The 12,919-nt window shown below is 38.9% G+C and overlaps 1 protein-coding gene and 1 long non-coding RNA gene across 2 annotated transcripts in view; one reads left to right on the top strand and one right to left on the bottom strand.

The window, feature by feature from the left end:
- Positions 1-12,919, bottom strand: part of LOC103506975 (probable ATP-dependent helicase PF08_0048) — a 27,094-nt gene that overhangs the window by 12,514 nt on the left and 1,661 nt on the right. Inside the window, exons 3-13 of the mRNA XM_026821938.1 lie at positions 11,844-11,960; positions 11,486-11,545; positions 11,232-11,360; positions 10,352-10,402; positions 9,901-10,005; positions 9,421-9,468; positions 8,404-8,589; positions 7,544-7,756; positions 6,122-6,310; positions 5,521-5,777; positions 4,819-5,069 (exon numbers count right to left, since the gene is read on the bottom strand). Coding sequence (XP_026677739.1) covers positions 4,819-5,069; positions 5,521-5,777; positions 6,122-6,310; positions 7,544-7,756; positions 8,404-8,589; positions 9,421-9,468; positions 9,901-10,005; positions 10,352-10,402; positions 11,232-11,360; positions 11,486-11,545; positions 11,844-11,960 — 1,606 coding nt within the window. The remainder of the gene's footprint in view (positions 1-4,818; positions 5,070-5,520; positions 5,778-6,121; positions 6,311-7,543; positions 7,757-8,403; positions 8,590-9,420; positions 9,469-9,900; positions 10,006-10,351; positions 10,403-11,231; positions 11,361-11,485; positions 11,546-11,843; positions 11,961-12,919) is intronic.
- On the top strand, positions 7-455 carry LOC113466489. The gene is made up of 2 exons (XR_003390874.1): positions 7-178; positions 285-455. It is a non-coding gene; the product is annotated as an uncharacterized LOC113466489 (long non-coding RNA).

Below are 12,919 nucleotides of genomic sequence, written 5' to 3'. Positions count from 1 at the left end.
ATAGTAGTAGCCTACTGCTGGAGTAAAGGGACTTTTCAGTTCTATGCGAGCAGTATAAATAAGCACTATTATTATTATTATACTCACAGCCTCACATTTATTACCCTGTCCCAATCTTCATTTAGGGAAAGTCACAAAAAATCCATCAGGTCGCAGTGACGGACGTAGGGCTTAGATAGTTATTATACTCACAGCCTCACATTTATTACCCTGTCCCAATCTTCATTTAGGGAAAGTCACAAAAAATCCATCAGGTCGCAGTGACGGCTTAGATAGCCGATGAGTCCGATGACCCTACTTATACCAATTCTTCATGTATGTGTCTAATCTTCAGTAGACCGGCATTTATTATGGCTCAACTTCCCGTGTCCAAAGCATGTTTAATTTCATCGTTGGTATAGGTATAGTATACTAATACTAAATCTGTATTTAGTCCAAGTTAATAACTTCGCCCGGGTCAAACACAATCTCCTCTACCTCAACATTGGTTGTCACAATTTTCTTCACCTTCCGAATCACCTGTCTTCCATCTTTCATCACAGTTTTCTGCACATTCGAAGTGACTTTTCTATCTTGTCCGGCCCCGGAACTCTGATCCTGCTGTATAGTGTGTTGCATTTTGATCTGCTGCTCGTATAAGGCGCCCCCGAGTCTTTGTCTCGAGTTAATGTTGCTTTCTTTACGCAACGTGTTGACGCCGCCCGCCTGCGTGGCGTGAATCGAGTTACGCTCGAACTGAACTCCACCTGAAATTCAAGTTATCATTTGTAAACTTTTTTACGGCTTTATTTTAAGTGGCAGGGTTCTCTTGGAGGAGCTCTTCCACCCAACCACTAAAATTGACGCCGCCCGCCTGCGTGGCGTGAATCGAGTTACGCTCGAACTGAACTCCACCTGAAATTCAAGTTATCATTTGTAAACTTTTTTTACGGCTTTATTTTAAGTGGCAGGGTTCTCTTGGGGGAGCTCTTCCACCCAACCACTAAATTTTTCTTTGACTTTGAGCCTTTAATATATTTAATCAGGGAGGTCTTAAATGCCCCTAGACTTTGTGAGACCCTTAAGCAATTTTAAGAGGGAGGAGGGTGATGGAAAGTGGTTGTCTTACCTTTGATCAAACTCTTGCCACTATTCTGCTGAGATATGGTCCTGGGTTGTTGAGGATACTTGGAACTAGCAGGTCCCATACCAGTTTGTCCTACATTTGGTCTCATGGTTGCACTGGCAGGTCCCATTGGAGGTCTTTGTCCTACATTTGGTCTCATGGTTGCACTGGCAGGTCCCATGGGTCTTTGTCCTACATTTGGTCTCATGGTAGCACTGGCGGGTCCCATAGGTCTTTGTCTGCTAGCAGGTCCTGGTTGAGTTCTAAATTTAGCACTGGCAGGTCCTATATTACCTCGGTAACCATGCGATGTGGAACTTGGCATCTGAAAGTAGAGGATTTTTATGAATGAAAAGCTTTTTTTGATCGAGTATCCTGTTCCACGTTGAACACAAATTTAATTTTCTATGAACACGGTCTATTTCAACTCACAAAAATGGGGGTTTAACTAGAATTCATTTAATTTATTTAGAACTAAAGTTTTAGGATGTCAAAAAATCACTTCTCATACCACTTGACGGTATTTTTCTTCTGAGATTCTTGTGTGCCAAGGAATTTAATTTGATAGCTAGAATTTAATCCTCACGAAGACAAATGTAGCACAAAATATGTAGCATACGATTTGTCCAGATAATCATCCCTTCGGATACCAATTACTCACAAGGTTGCTGTGCACAACATATGGTCAAATGGGGTTTATCGGAGGATGACAAATGCGAGTGTCACATGGACACACGAGGACCTGATTGATACGTAGACAAGAAAGAAATACAGGTCGCACAGCACTGGAAGAACACAATCTTTGGTGAACCGCATTTTTGGTGATCTTGGACAAGGAAAGTACAAGGTTGCTTCACTTACCTCTCCACTTTTGGTGATGGTGACGTTTTTCAAATTAGGAACCTGACTGGCGGACCCGGTAGGAGTTATAGTGACACCTGATAGTTTAGGTATGGTAGAGTAGGTCTTAGTATTCTGATAGGCCATACGAGATAGGGGCACATATTGAATGGGCTGTCTCGGTTGGTAACTTGGCATACGGATTCCAGCGTTCGGCAGGGGTTGACCTGGAAAAGAACAATCGATTTTACAATCACTTGAAATGTTGAATTTAATACGTACTTTCTATGAGATGAAGATTACACCCAGGGTAGGTGAACCCCTCGTCGTCACTGAAGACTTTATCAGTTAAACACTGATGTTAAACCCTTAAAATAATAATAAATATAATAAATATATTGTTAATAGTGCAATAGCCTATGGCCTAAGAGCTGTGTTAAGGTGTGTCCAAACATGGTTGATCGACGACGACGAGGTAAATCTATATTGTCGAGGCAGTGTGGATACACCTTTAGACTTAGTGCTAATATGGATGTGTAGTTGTGTACTTACCATATCCTGGGGGAATGTTGTAAGGCACATTGGTGGCTGTTGGTTGACCTTTACTCCTAGAAGACACACTAGATGTCGTTCTCCTCTTCTTGGGCTTCTTACTAATTTGTCTGAGATCTCTCAAAGCTCTATCACTTGAAATGTTGAATTTAATACGTACTTTCTATGAGATGAAGATTACACCCAGGGTAGGTGAACCCCTCGTCGTCACTGAAGACTTTATCAGTTAAACACTGATGTTAAACCCTTAAAATAATAATAAATATAATAAATATATTGTTAATAGTGCAATAGCCTATGGCCTAAGAGCTGTGTTAAGGTGTGTCCAAACATGGTTGATCGACTGATTAAGGCCAAGTCTCCACACTCTATTTTTATTTAATTATTTTTTAAGAGGTTTGATAGAGGGAACTGTAACTGCTAAGGTCATAGGTATTATCGTATCGAAAGCGAAGAGAGAAGGAAGACAGGATAGGAGAAAGCCAGCCGTTCCGAGAACGAACCTTATCCGTTTAGGATAAAATCCCCCGGCGGGAATCAAAGCAATGCCGCTTCTATCGTGGAAGCCTTGCCTCAAAATCCATTACCTACAAAGAAAGAGGTGGTTTTTTACCCCTTAAAAATTATTACCTATAATAATAAAAAAATCAATAGTCAAATACGTACCTTCTTCAACTGAGCATACAACGAGCTAGCAGACTTTTCAATCTCCTCTATGCAAGCTTTGAGAAACGTGTTCAACTCCTCTGAGATGAGATTCTTGTCTACTTTATCCACTCTGGCATTCACCTTGGCTATCAGCTTGGTTTTATTGGTCTCGTTAGGTTCATGTTTCTCTATAAGACGAATCACCTGTTAAAAAACATGGAATAGAATATAATATATCTTGTTCATTCGTCTTCGTTATGGTGTCCTCGGGGTTTTATGGGGCTACCTGAAGGCTGAAGTTTACAAAGATCGTCCGAGGACCCTTGAGGAATTGAAACACAACATCCTGCCAGAAATAGGCCGTTTACCGGTAGCAATGTTGGAGAAAGTAGAGAGAAACTTCAGAAATCACCTCCATCATTGTATCGAGAATGGCGGTCTTCATTTGAATGGAGTACTGTTCGAAACAACATAAAGTTAACAATTATAACAAGATTAAATTGTGACAGCACTACCACTAGTCCACCCAACCCCCCCGGGGCCAACAGAAGGACGCGTGGAGCATGAGGGACAAGTTATGACAAGTTCAGATTAAAAAAAGATGGAAATTTATGTTTCGATTTAGTTCAGTCCTCAAAATTGTTTTATCAAAGCAACAGAAAGCATTTTATATAGAAAGTTATTTTTCAAATGAGTCTAATAGTAACAGTGCAGCGAGCGTTTCGTCTTCGTTATGGTGTCCTCGGGGTTTTATGGGGCTACCTGAAGGCTGAAGTTTACAAAGATCGTCCGAGGACCCTTGAGGAATTGAAGCACAACATCCTGCCAGAAATAGGCCGTCTACCGATAGCAATGTTGGAGACAGTAGAGAGAAACTTCAGAAATCACCTCCATCATTGTATCGAGAATGGCGGTCGTCATTTGAATGGAGTACTGTTCGAAACAACATAAAGTTAAATTTCCAACATTTCTTGATGCTAATCCATCAACAGAAGTCAAGAAAGTATCACAGATTTTTTTTTTTTTAATCGACGTTTCAAAAAAGGAAATTGCCGCGCGCCTCACCCTGTTACCACAAGCGCCATTTTCCGAAATTTTCTAAATTTCCAATAAGGACACGGAACTTGCTCTTTCTTACCTCATCAATTTTGCTCCAATATTTCCTATTTTCCTCGAGTTTCTTGGATAGTTCTTCATCTTCCACAGCTGGATCTTGTTCGATGCCAAGTCTAGATATAAAGATATCGTAGTCATCTTCCATACGACGTTGTTTGAGGATTTCTCCGAACGAGGTGAACGCTTTCTCAGCTGAAAGAAATGAATAGAGATAAGACCCACTTTAATCATCTTCTTTTTCTTCGCCTTTTCCCGTGTACAGACGGGGTCGATGTTTTTCGTCAGCCTCTTAATCAGCCCTAACCTGGATGATTGCTTTGGGCCGACATTTGGTTTTGGGTTCAATTTTTAAGAGTGGATGCCCTTCGCACTCAACCTTTGCTATTTTCTTAACAAGGGAAGTTCAGGCTGGTATACTCCCTATTTAAAATCCCAAAGGCAGACTAAGCTGGTTTACTCCCTGTTTAACGTCCCCCAGCCAGACAATTGGACCCATTTTTATAAAAAGTAAATACTGAACGGCGAAAGAGTTCTCCTCTGTACTCTAGTCTACTCACCCACATGTTGCACTAACGCAGAGCTCAGATGTAAGCCACTACTATCCGATACTTTCTGTACGAGGCTGAGCACGTCACCATAGTCTGGGAACTGGTGTGTTTTATTATAGAACTTCTCTATGGTTCGATTGATAGCGGGATACTCGGTGCATTCAAACTTGACCTTGCTATGCGTCGGTCTACCCAGATCAACCCGTCTCTTCCTCAGCTCACAAATCTTGCTGTAGATTTGCATGTAGCGACGTTTGTATCTGAAAAGGACATGTTATTGCTGTTACAAATGTCGGAATTTTTGACCATTAGGCCATTTGTTCCCTTGCATCTCAGTATTTCTCTATAATGTCATTGCTGGAAATAAAAAGGTACACGGGCGTGCTTACTGGAACATCCCGAAATGACAAGAACGCATCCTAGGATGGAAGTTGTGAAGAGGGTCTCTGGTTCACCAGAAATTGTCTATAACAGTGGTTCTCAACCTATGGGTCGCAACCCAAATTTGGGTAATGAGGCCATTTCAAGTGGGTAACGATCTCATTTTGGGTATGTAGGGAAAAAGTAAATAAATAAAGAAAAGAAAAAAAAAATGCTTGTGGCATTTTGATTGCGGTGAGACTGGATTTTTGAAGATTGTAGACAAAGAAAAAAAATTCGCCTGCGGCGCTCTTATTCATTTTGCCCCTTCAAACGGCAAATAGCCTTTACCTGTCTTCCTTGATGTAAGCAGAATTCTCATCATCTTCATCTGAACCCCAACAATCGGTGTTTTCAAGTTTCTTGATTTCTTTTCCGATTTTCTTCAGCGCTATTTCTAGTTTCCTGATATGTGCTTTGGTTTTCTCATCCAGACCTTCGTCTTCATCGACATTATCTCCTGGGTTCTCAGCAGACGGATTGGCACTGGAGTTTTCCTTGTCGCCTGCGTTCGTACATTTCATATTCGCCTTGAGTTCGTCAGACGTCTGAAAGGAAAGTTCGATTTAAAGTCAATTGAATCTGTCAATAATCCTTGATGGTATCAGTGTATCCTACTTATATCCTTGCTGATAACAACGCTACCGGAGTATTAGGACCAGATAAACACTTTAACACAGAGGCTAGCAATGAACTTGAAAAATAGACAAACTTTGGCTGCCTTGATATTGTTGTAGGTATCCACCGTCCCAATTTATTTTTTCATAGTTTTTTTTTTGTACTTACTTAAGAAGCAGGTGAAAGAACGCACTTTGGCCATATCTTTATCTGTCTCATATTATAATTAGTAATTAGGTTGTTTTCAGGACATTTTAAAGAGCACTTTACTTACCTTTCGAATAAACCCGTACATTTTACTTGGATCTTTGAGTACGCCATTGATACTGAAGGTGAGCGTCTCGAGGAATATATTCGAGTACAGATATTTCTTCTCGGCTTTCTCCAGTCTGTTTCTCAGCTTGGTCACTATGCCTGAGCACAAGGATCGATCCGGCTCTGTATTTTCTATTAAACTGATAAGCTGTGGGGGAAGAGAAATAAGATAAGATTAGAGGAGAAATAAGATCAGATTATGAGAAAGACGTGACTATTTAGGTAACCTCTAGGCAAAATAAAGTTGAAGTCTGAGGCAACTGAAGCATTCTCTACCAGTCTATCACCGAGGTACTTTGGAGTTTGGGTAGGAGGCTCGGAAGAAAAGATAAAATAAAATAAAGATCCATGCCTTCTACCAGTCTATCACCGAGGTACTTTGGAGTTTGGGTAGGAGGCTCGGAAGAAAAGATAAAATAAAATAAAGATCCATGCCTTTTTTCCCCCCCTTAGGCGCTTTAACACTTGCGTGTCGTTCGCGCGATCCATGCCTTTGATTCGAACCTTACTAGAAGAGTGCTTTAAACATTACAAAACTGACGTTTTAGTTGCAAAGCAGGAAGGCCAGAAGCAGTTTATACCACAGACATACAACTTTCTTCCAGCTTCCCTATGGTTGATATGACTGTGTACTATGAGTATAGTACTTCAGAGAAGAATTATTGTACTTCTAATGGTGCGTTTCCACTCAACCAGATTGGAAACAGATTTAACAGATCGTGCCGATCGGCACGATCTGTTAAATCTGTTTGTTAAATCTGTTTCCACAGGATGACAAATGCGAGTGTCACATGGACACACGAGGACCTGATTGATACGTAGACAAGAAAGAAATACAGGTCGCACAGCACTGGAAGAACACAATCTTTGGTGAACCGCATTTTTGGTGATCTTGGACAAGGAAAGTACAAGGTTGCTTCACTTACCTCTCCACTTTTGGTGATGGTGACGTTTTTCAAATTAGGAACCTGACTGGCGGACCCGGTAGGAGTTATAGTGACACCTGATAGTTTAGGTATGGTAGAGTAGGTCTTAGTATTCTGATAGGCCATACGAGATAGGGGCACATATTGAATGGGCTGTCTCGGTTGGTAACTTGGCATACGGATTCCAGCGTTCGGCAGGGGTTGACCTGGAAAAGAACAATCGATTTTACAATCACTTGAAATGTTGAATTTAATACGTACTTTCTATGAGATGAAGATTACACCCAGGGTAGGTGAACCCCTCGTCGTCACTGAAGACCTTAGCAGTTAAACACTGATGTTAAACCCTTAAAATAATAATAAATATAATAATTAAACACTTGGAAACAGATCATGCCGATAAATTTAAATAAGAGTAATAGATTTGTGATATGAATCATATCTTAATAACTTACTTGCTCAAATATCTCCAGGGCTTTAACATAGTTTTGTTTATCATAATGTTTGATACTGGCAGTATCTAGGGTGATGGGCTTGATGACTTTCTTCACAGTTGCTGTGCTGGTACTGGGAATGCTAGTTGATGTACTAGTACTGGGAATACTGGTGCTTGTTCCTGCAACAGGCTCTGCTTCGGCCTTACTGGGACATTTCAGCTTATCCAAAATCTATCGACATAAAAGTTCAGAAAAGAGAAAGTTATTACCTCCCGCTAGCACGTAGGTATGCAATATTGCCCTGATTAAGGATCATAATGTTTGATACTGGCAGTATCTAGGGTGATGGGCTTGATGACTTTCTTCACAGTTGCTGTGCTGGTACTGGGAATGCTAGTTAATGTACTAGTACTGGGAATACTGTTGCTTGTTCCTGCAACAGGCTCTGCTTCGGCCTTACTGGGACATTTCAGCTTATCCAAAATCTATCGACATAAAAGTTCAGAAAAGAGAAAGTTATTACCTCCCGCTAGCACGTAGGTATGCAATATTGCCCTGATTAAGGCCAAGTCTCCACACTCTATTTTTATTTAATTATTTTTTAAGAGGTTTGATAGAGGGAACTGTAACTGCTAAGGTCATAGGTATTATCGTATCGAAAGCGAAGAGAGAAGGAAGACAGGATAGGAGAAAGCCAGCCGTTCCGAGAACGAACCTTATCCGTTTAGGATAAAATCCCCCGGCGGGAATCAAAGCAATGCCGCTTCTATCGTGGAAGCCTTGCCTCAAAATCCATTACCTACAAAGAAAGAGGTGGTTTTTTACCCCTTAAAAATTATTACCTATAATAATAAAAAAATCAATAGTCAAATACGTACCTTCTTCAACTGAGCATACAACGAGCTAGCAGACTTTTCAATCTCCTCTATGCAAGCTTTGAGAAACGTGTTCAACTCCTCTGAGATGAGATTCTTGTCTACTTTATCCACTCTGGCATTCACCTTGGCTATCAGCTTGGTTTTATTGGTCTCGTTAGGTTCATGTTTCTCTATAAGACGAATCACCTGTTAAAAAACATGGAATAGAATATAGGTAATATATCTTGTTCATTCTGCTGAAATCGAAAAGAGAAGGAAGACAGGATAGGAGAAAGCCAGCTGTTCCGAGAACGAACATTATCCGTTCAGGATACCACCTTGGCTATCAGCTTGGTTTTATTGGTCTCGTTAGGTTCATGTTTCTCTATAAGACGAATCACCTGTTAAAAAACATGGAATAGATCTTGTTCATTTTGCTGAAATCGAAAAGAGAAGGAAGACAGGATAGGAGAAAGCCAGCCGTTCCGAGAACGAACATTATCCGTTCAGGATAAAATACCACCAACGAAGCTAACTAGGCTCAGGCTGGCTAGATTTAGGACTGACAACTCTCTTTGACCCCACAGTCTAACAAATTACATGAGTAAAATGGAATTTTATGGATTTCAATATTTGTATCCAGTCAGCAAGGCGGCGCGGCGATAGCACGTTGAATCCAATTGGATCAACGTTGCGCGTGGTTAGTATCCGGATGGGTGACCATCTGGGAAATCAACTACTGGCTTTTCCCAGTCCCACTCGGACTAGGTTAACGCGAGTAGGTAGCTTGTCGTCGAAAGGTCGGTAAAACTTTGGCTGTTATACAAATAGGTATTTCGCACGTTGAATCCAATTGGATCAACGTTGCGCGTGGTTAGTATCCGGATGGGTGACCATCTGGGAAATCAACTACTGGCTTTTCCCAGCCCCACTCGGGATAGGTTAATGTGAGTAGGTAGCTTGTCGTCGAAAGGTCGGTAAAACCTTGGCTGTTATACAAATAGGTATTTTTAAGTAGGTATGGCGAATAATTATTACCTGCTGGATTAGTTCCTCAAAATTGTTTTCTGATTCCGATTTCGAGTCCTGAAAGAAAGGGGGAATAAGCACAATAAGTGATGACGATGATGATAATGAGAGTAACTAATCTATTTTTTTCCTGAGTGCACCCTCAATTCCAAGCACAATGCAATTTATTAATTAATTTTACAAGTAACATACACTACAAAGGTGTTCTTCCCAAGTCAATATTTGTCTTCTAAGATCCTAATTCATAACTATTTTCTATTCTATTCCAAGAAGCCAACAGGAATTGAATACAGACCAGTAAGTTAATGGCCAGGGTGATGACCACTAGGCTACTCTAGACAGGTTATTGGTACATGACTTACCCTGATGATATTAGAGGGGAGTTGGGTGGATTGGAACACATCACATGCCTTCAGGCACACTCTATTTGTCAAGGGTCTAGGATTTCTTTGCCCTTTGGATCAATTTAATTTCAAGTTGGGTACTTACCATGACATTAGGAGGTGAGTCAGCCACTGTTATAACACCAGGTGAATCTGGTAATGTAATTACAACTTCCAAAGGGTCTGTTGTGTTGGACGGATATATCTGATCCTGTAGAAATGAAAAGTCTCCATAAACATAAGGAATTGGTACAAAAGAATTTGTTTAATTGGACTAAATCCCCCTAATTAATTACATTCTATTTTTTTAAGAGGGAACTGTAACTGCTAGGGTCTTATCGTCCCGAAATAGAAGAGAGAAGGAAAACATGATAGGAAAAAGCCAGCCGTTTGGAGAACAAACCTTATAAAATAACATATGCCCCGGGCAGGAATTGAACCCACAGCCTGGCGCTTAAAAGGCAGATGTGCTACCGACCAAACTAACTAGGCTGGCTTTTCAATAATTTGATTAGAAAAAAATTAGTATTTTTTTCTTTCTCTCCCTTCATACTTACACATGGGGGAGATTCATCCAAAGTAACAACTGCTAAAACCTTATCCTCCTTCTGAAATATAAACAAAAGTTTCCAATAGATGAGTGATATTGCAAAAGTTTGGAAAAAGCTCACATATGTTAGGATTTTAGTGTTCAAACCCAATGACACTTAGAACAGAGGTCTGTTTCAGGATCTCTACCTATCAAAAAAGTCCATAGAATGAGGCTCATGTTGGGTTTTCAGCAATTTTTAGAACTGAAGTTTGGAAAAAAAACCACATCTGTCAACACTTTATTTTTCAAAAGTGCTAGAACTTTGCAGAAAGAGATGTTATATTTAGTGTACTAACTGCTAAAACCTTATCCTCCTTCTGAAATATAAACAAATATTTCCAATAGATGAGTGATATTGCAAAAGTTTGGAAAAAGCTCACAAATGTTAAGATTTTAGTGTTCAAACGTGATGACCTGATGACACTTAGAACAGAGGTCTGTTTCAGGGTCTCTACCTATCAAAAAAGTCAATAGAATGAGGCTCATGTTGGGTTTTCAGCAATTTTTAGAACTGAAGTTTGGAAAAAAAACCACATCTTGTCAAAACTTTATTTTTCAAAAGTGCTAGAACTTTGCAGAAAGAGAAGTTATATTTAGTGTACTATTAGAGTCAGGATCTCTACCTATCAAAAAAGTCCATAGAATGAGGCTCATGTTGGGTTTTCAGCAATTTTTAGAACTGAAGTTTGGAAAAAAAAACCACATCTGTCAACACTTTATTTTTCAAAAGTGCTAGAACTTTGCAGAAAGAGATGTTATATTTATTGTACTATTAGAGATTAGAGTGTTACAGTAGGATGTGTTTAAAGTCTGATTACATTAACATTAGGTATGTACCTACTTACTTCTTTTGTAAGTTGAGAATCCTCAGGGATGGAGAATGGTACAAGATCCGGAGACAAAGTTATGACATCATCATCCAGATTAACTGAGGTATTGGTACTGGTAGTGCTGGTGGTGGGGTTGTCCTTTTTCTGTAATGTTTGACAGGGATGAAGCTTTAGGATTGAATTATAATTATAATTAGGTATTATTATTATTTTAAGTTTTGAACTAAGTAGGTGACTAGACTACAATGTAGAGAATTAAATTTACTTACATTCTTTGGTGAAGATGAAAGAGTAATGAGCTCAACAATGCTTAGCTGTGTTGACTTATTCTGTGAAAAACAAGTGAATTATTCATTCATTCTACCTACGTAATTGAAATATGCCAATTTAGCATTAGGGAAGAGGGTAGTAAATGGTAGGTAATAATACATGAAATTATTTCTATCACCACAGATTTTTCATTCTGATATTTCTGATTCCTAAAAGTATTTCTTTGTACTTTGTGTATCATCTAATAATGTATTACCCCCCCCCCACTTATCCTAATAGTTTATTTACTGCTTGCATTGGCATTGCAATGTATTAGGGATCTAGGAATGACTCTTTTTTTATATCTTGATGACAAACCTTTCTCTCAATGGGAGTAATTGTGTTGACTTGTTGAGGCTTTGAAATTGGGACTAATATTTGTTTTTCCTTCTTGGACAGAGATCCATATGACTTGATGATGGGTTTGAACTGATCCTAGAAAAAAAAAGTAAAGGTTCAGTATTACTGACAACAAAATATATCCCTTCTAATCCTTCTATAAGGTAATAGAAGGGAGTATTCCCCTTTCTATGAGATGATAGAAGGGAGTGTAGGAGGTGATGAATAGAAGTATTCTCCCTTCTATGAGGTTAGTGACCTACTCTGTAAAGAACTTTTTTTTTTTAATTATCTAACTATCCACCCTCCACCCCGTTTTCAAGTGTAATAAAATAATAATTAATAATAAAAAAAAAAAATAAAAAAGAACAATTGAATGTTGAATTTTTGGTTTTGGAGAATATGCTATTAAACAAAAGAAGTTTTACTATAAACTAAGTTAACTTTTTTCACAAGTTTAAACTTTATAACTAAGTTTTCATTTAGTTTTAAAACACCATTTTTAATTGAACTTTAGTTTTAGTTTAGGTATATTGTAGCAGTATTAGGGGAGTATTATTAGGTATTTTACCCTTTATGTATATCTTTTTGAGTGTATGAACAGGGTTCATCTATATCTTATTTATATACGTATGTAACTCAAACTTCATTATTAGAACTTTAATTTTCCACGTTAAAATTGATGTAGGAGATAACCAAATTAGTTCTTCGTAAATTTAAAATGAACTTTAAACCAAACCTTTCAAAAGAATCTTTAAGCGAGGTGGTCTACTATTTTTGTTAGAAAAGGAGTAGGAAACGTCCTCCGTAGTGATTTGACGTTAGCACGTGACAAATTTAGTTTATTTTCGGTTTAAAGACATTTCAAAAGATAAACTTAGGATAGTGGACAAAAGAGTTTTTTCAACGGACAACATGGAAACGGGGTGGGATGGGCATATCGTCAAAACATAATGATTTTGACAATAACTTCATGTTTGAGTCATACGAAATAATTGTGATATCATTGAAAAATATAACTTATTATGAGTCATGGAAATGAACTCTGTACAATT

This window comes from Diaphorina citri, unplaced genomic scaffold (genome assembly GCF_000475195.1).
Source record: "Diaphorina citri unplaced genomic scaffold, Diaci psyllid genome assembly version 1.1 scaffold278, whole genome shotgun sequence".
Taxonomy (NCBI): Eukaryota; Metazoa; Arthropoda; class Insecta; order Hemiptera; family Psyllidae; genus Diaphorina; species Diaphorina citri.
Note: the sequence above shows the minus strand (reverse complement) of the source record. Positions and strands in the feature narration are given on the sequence as shown.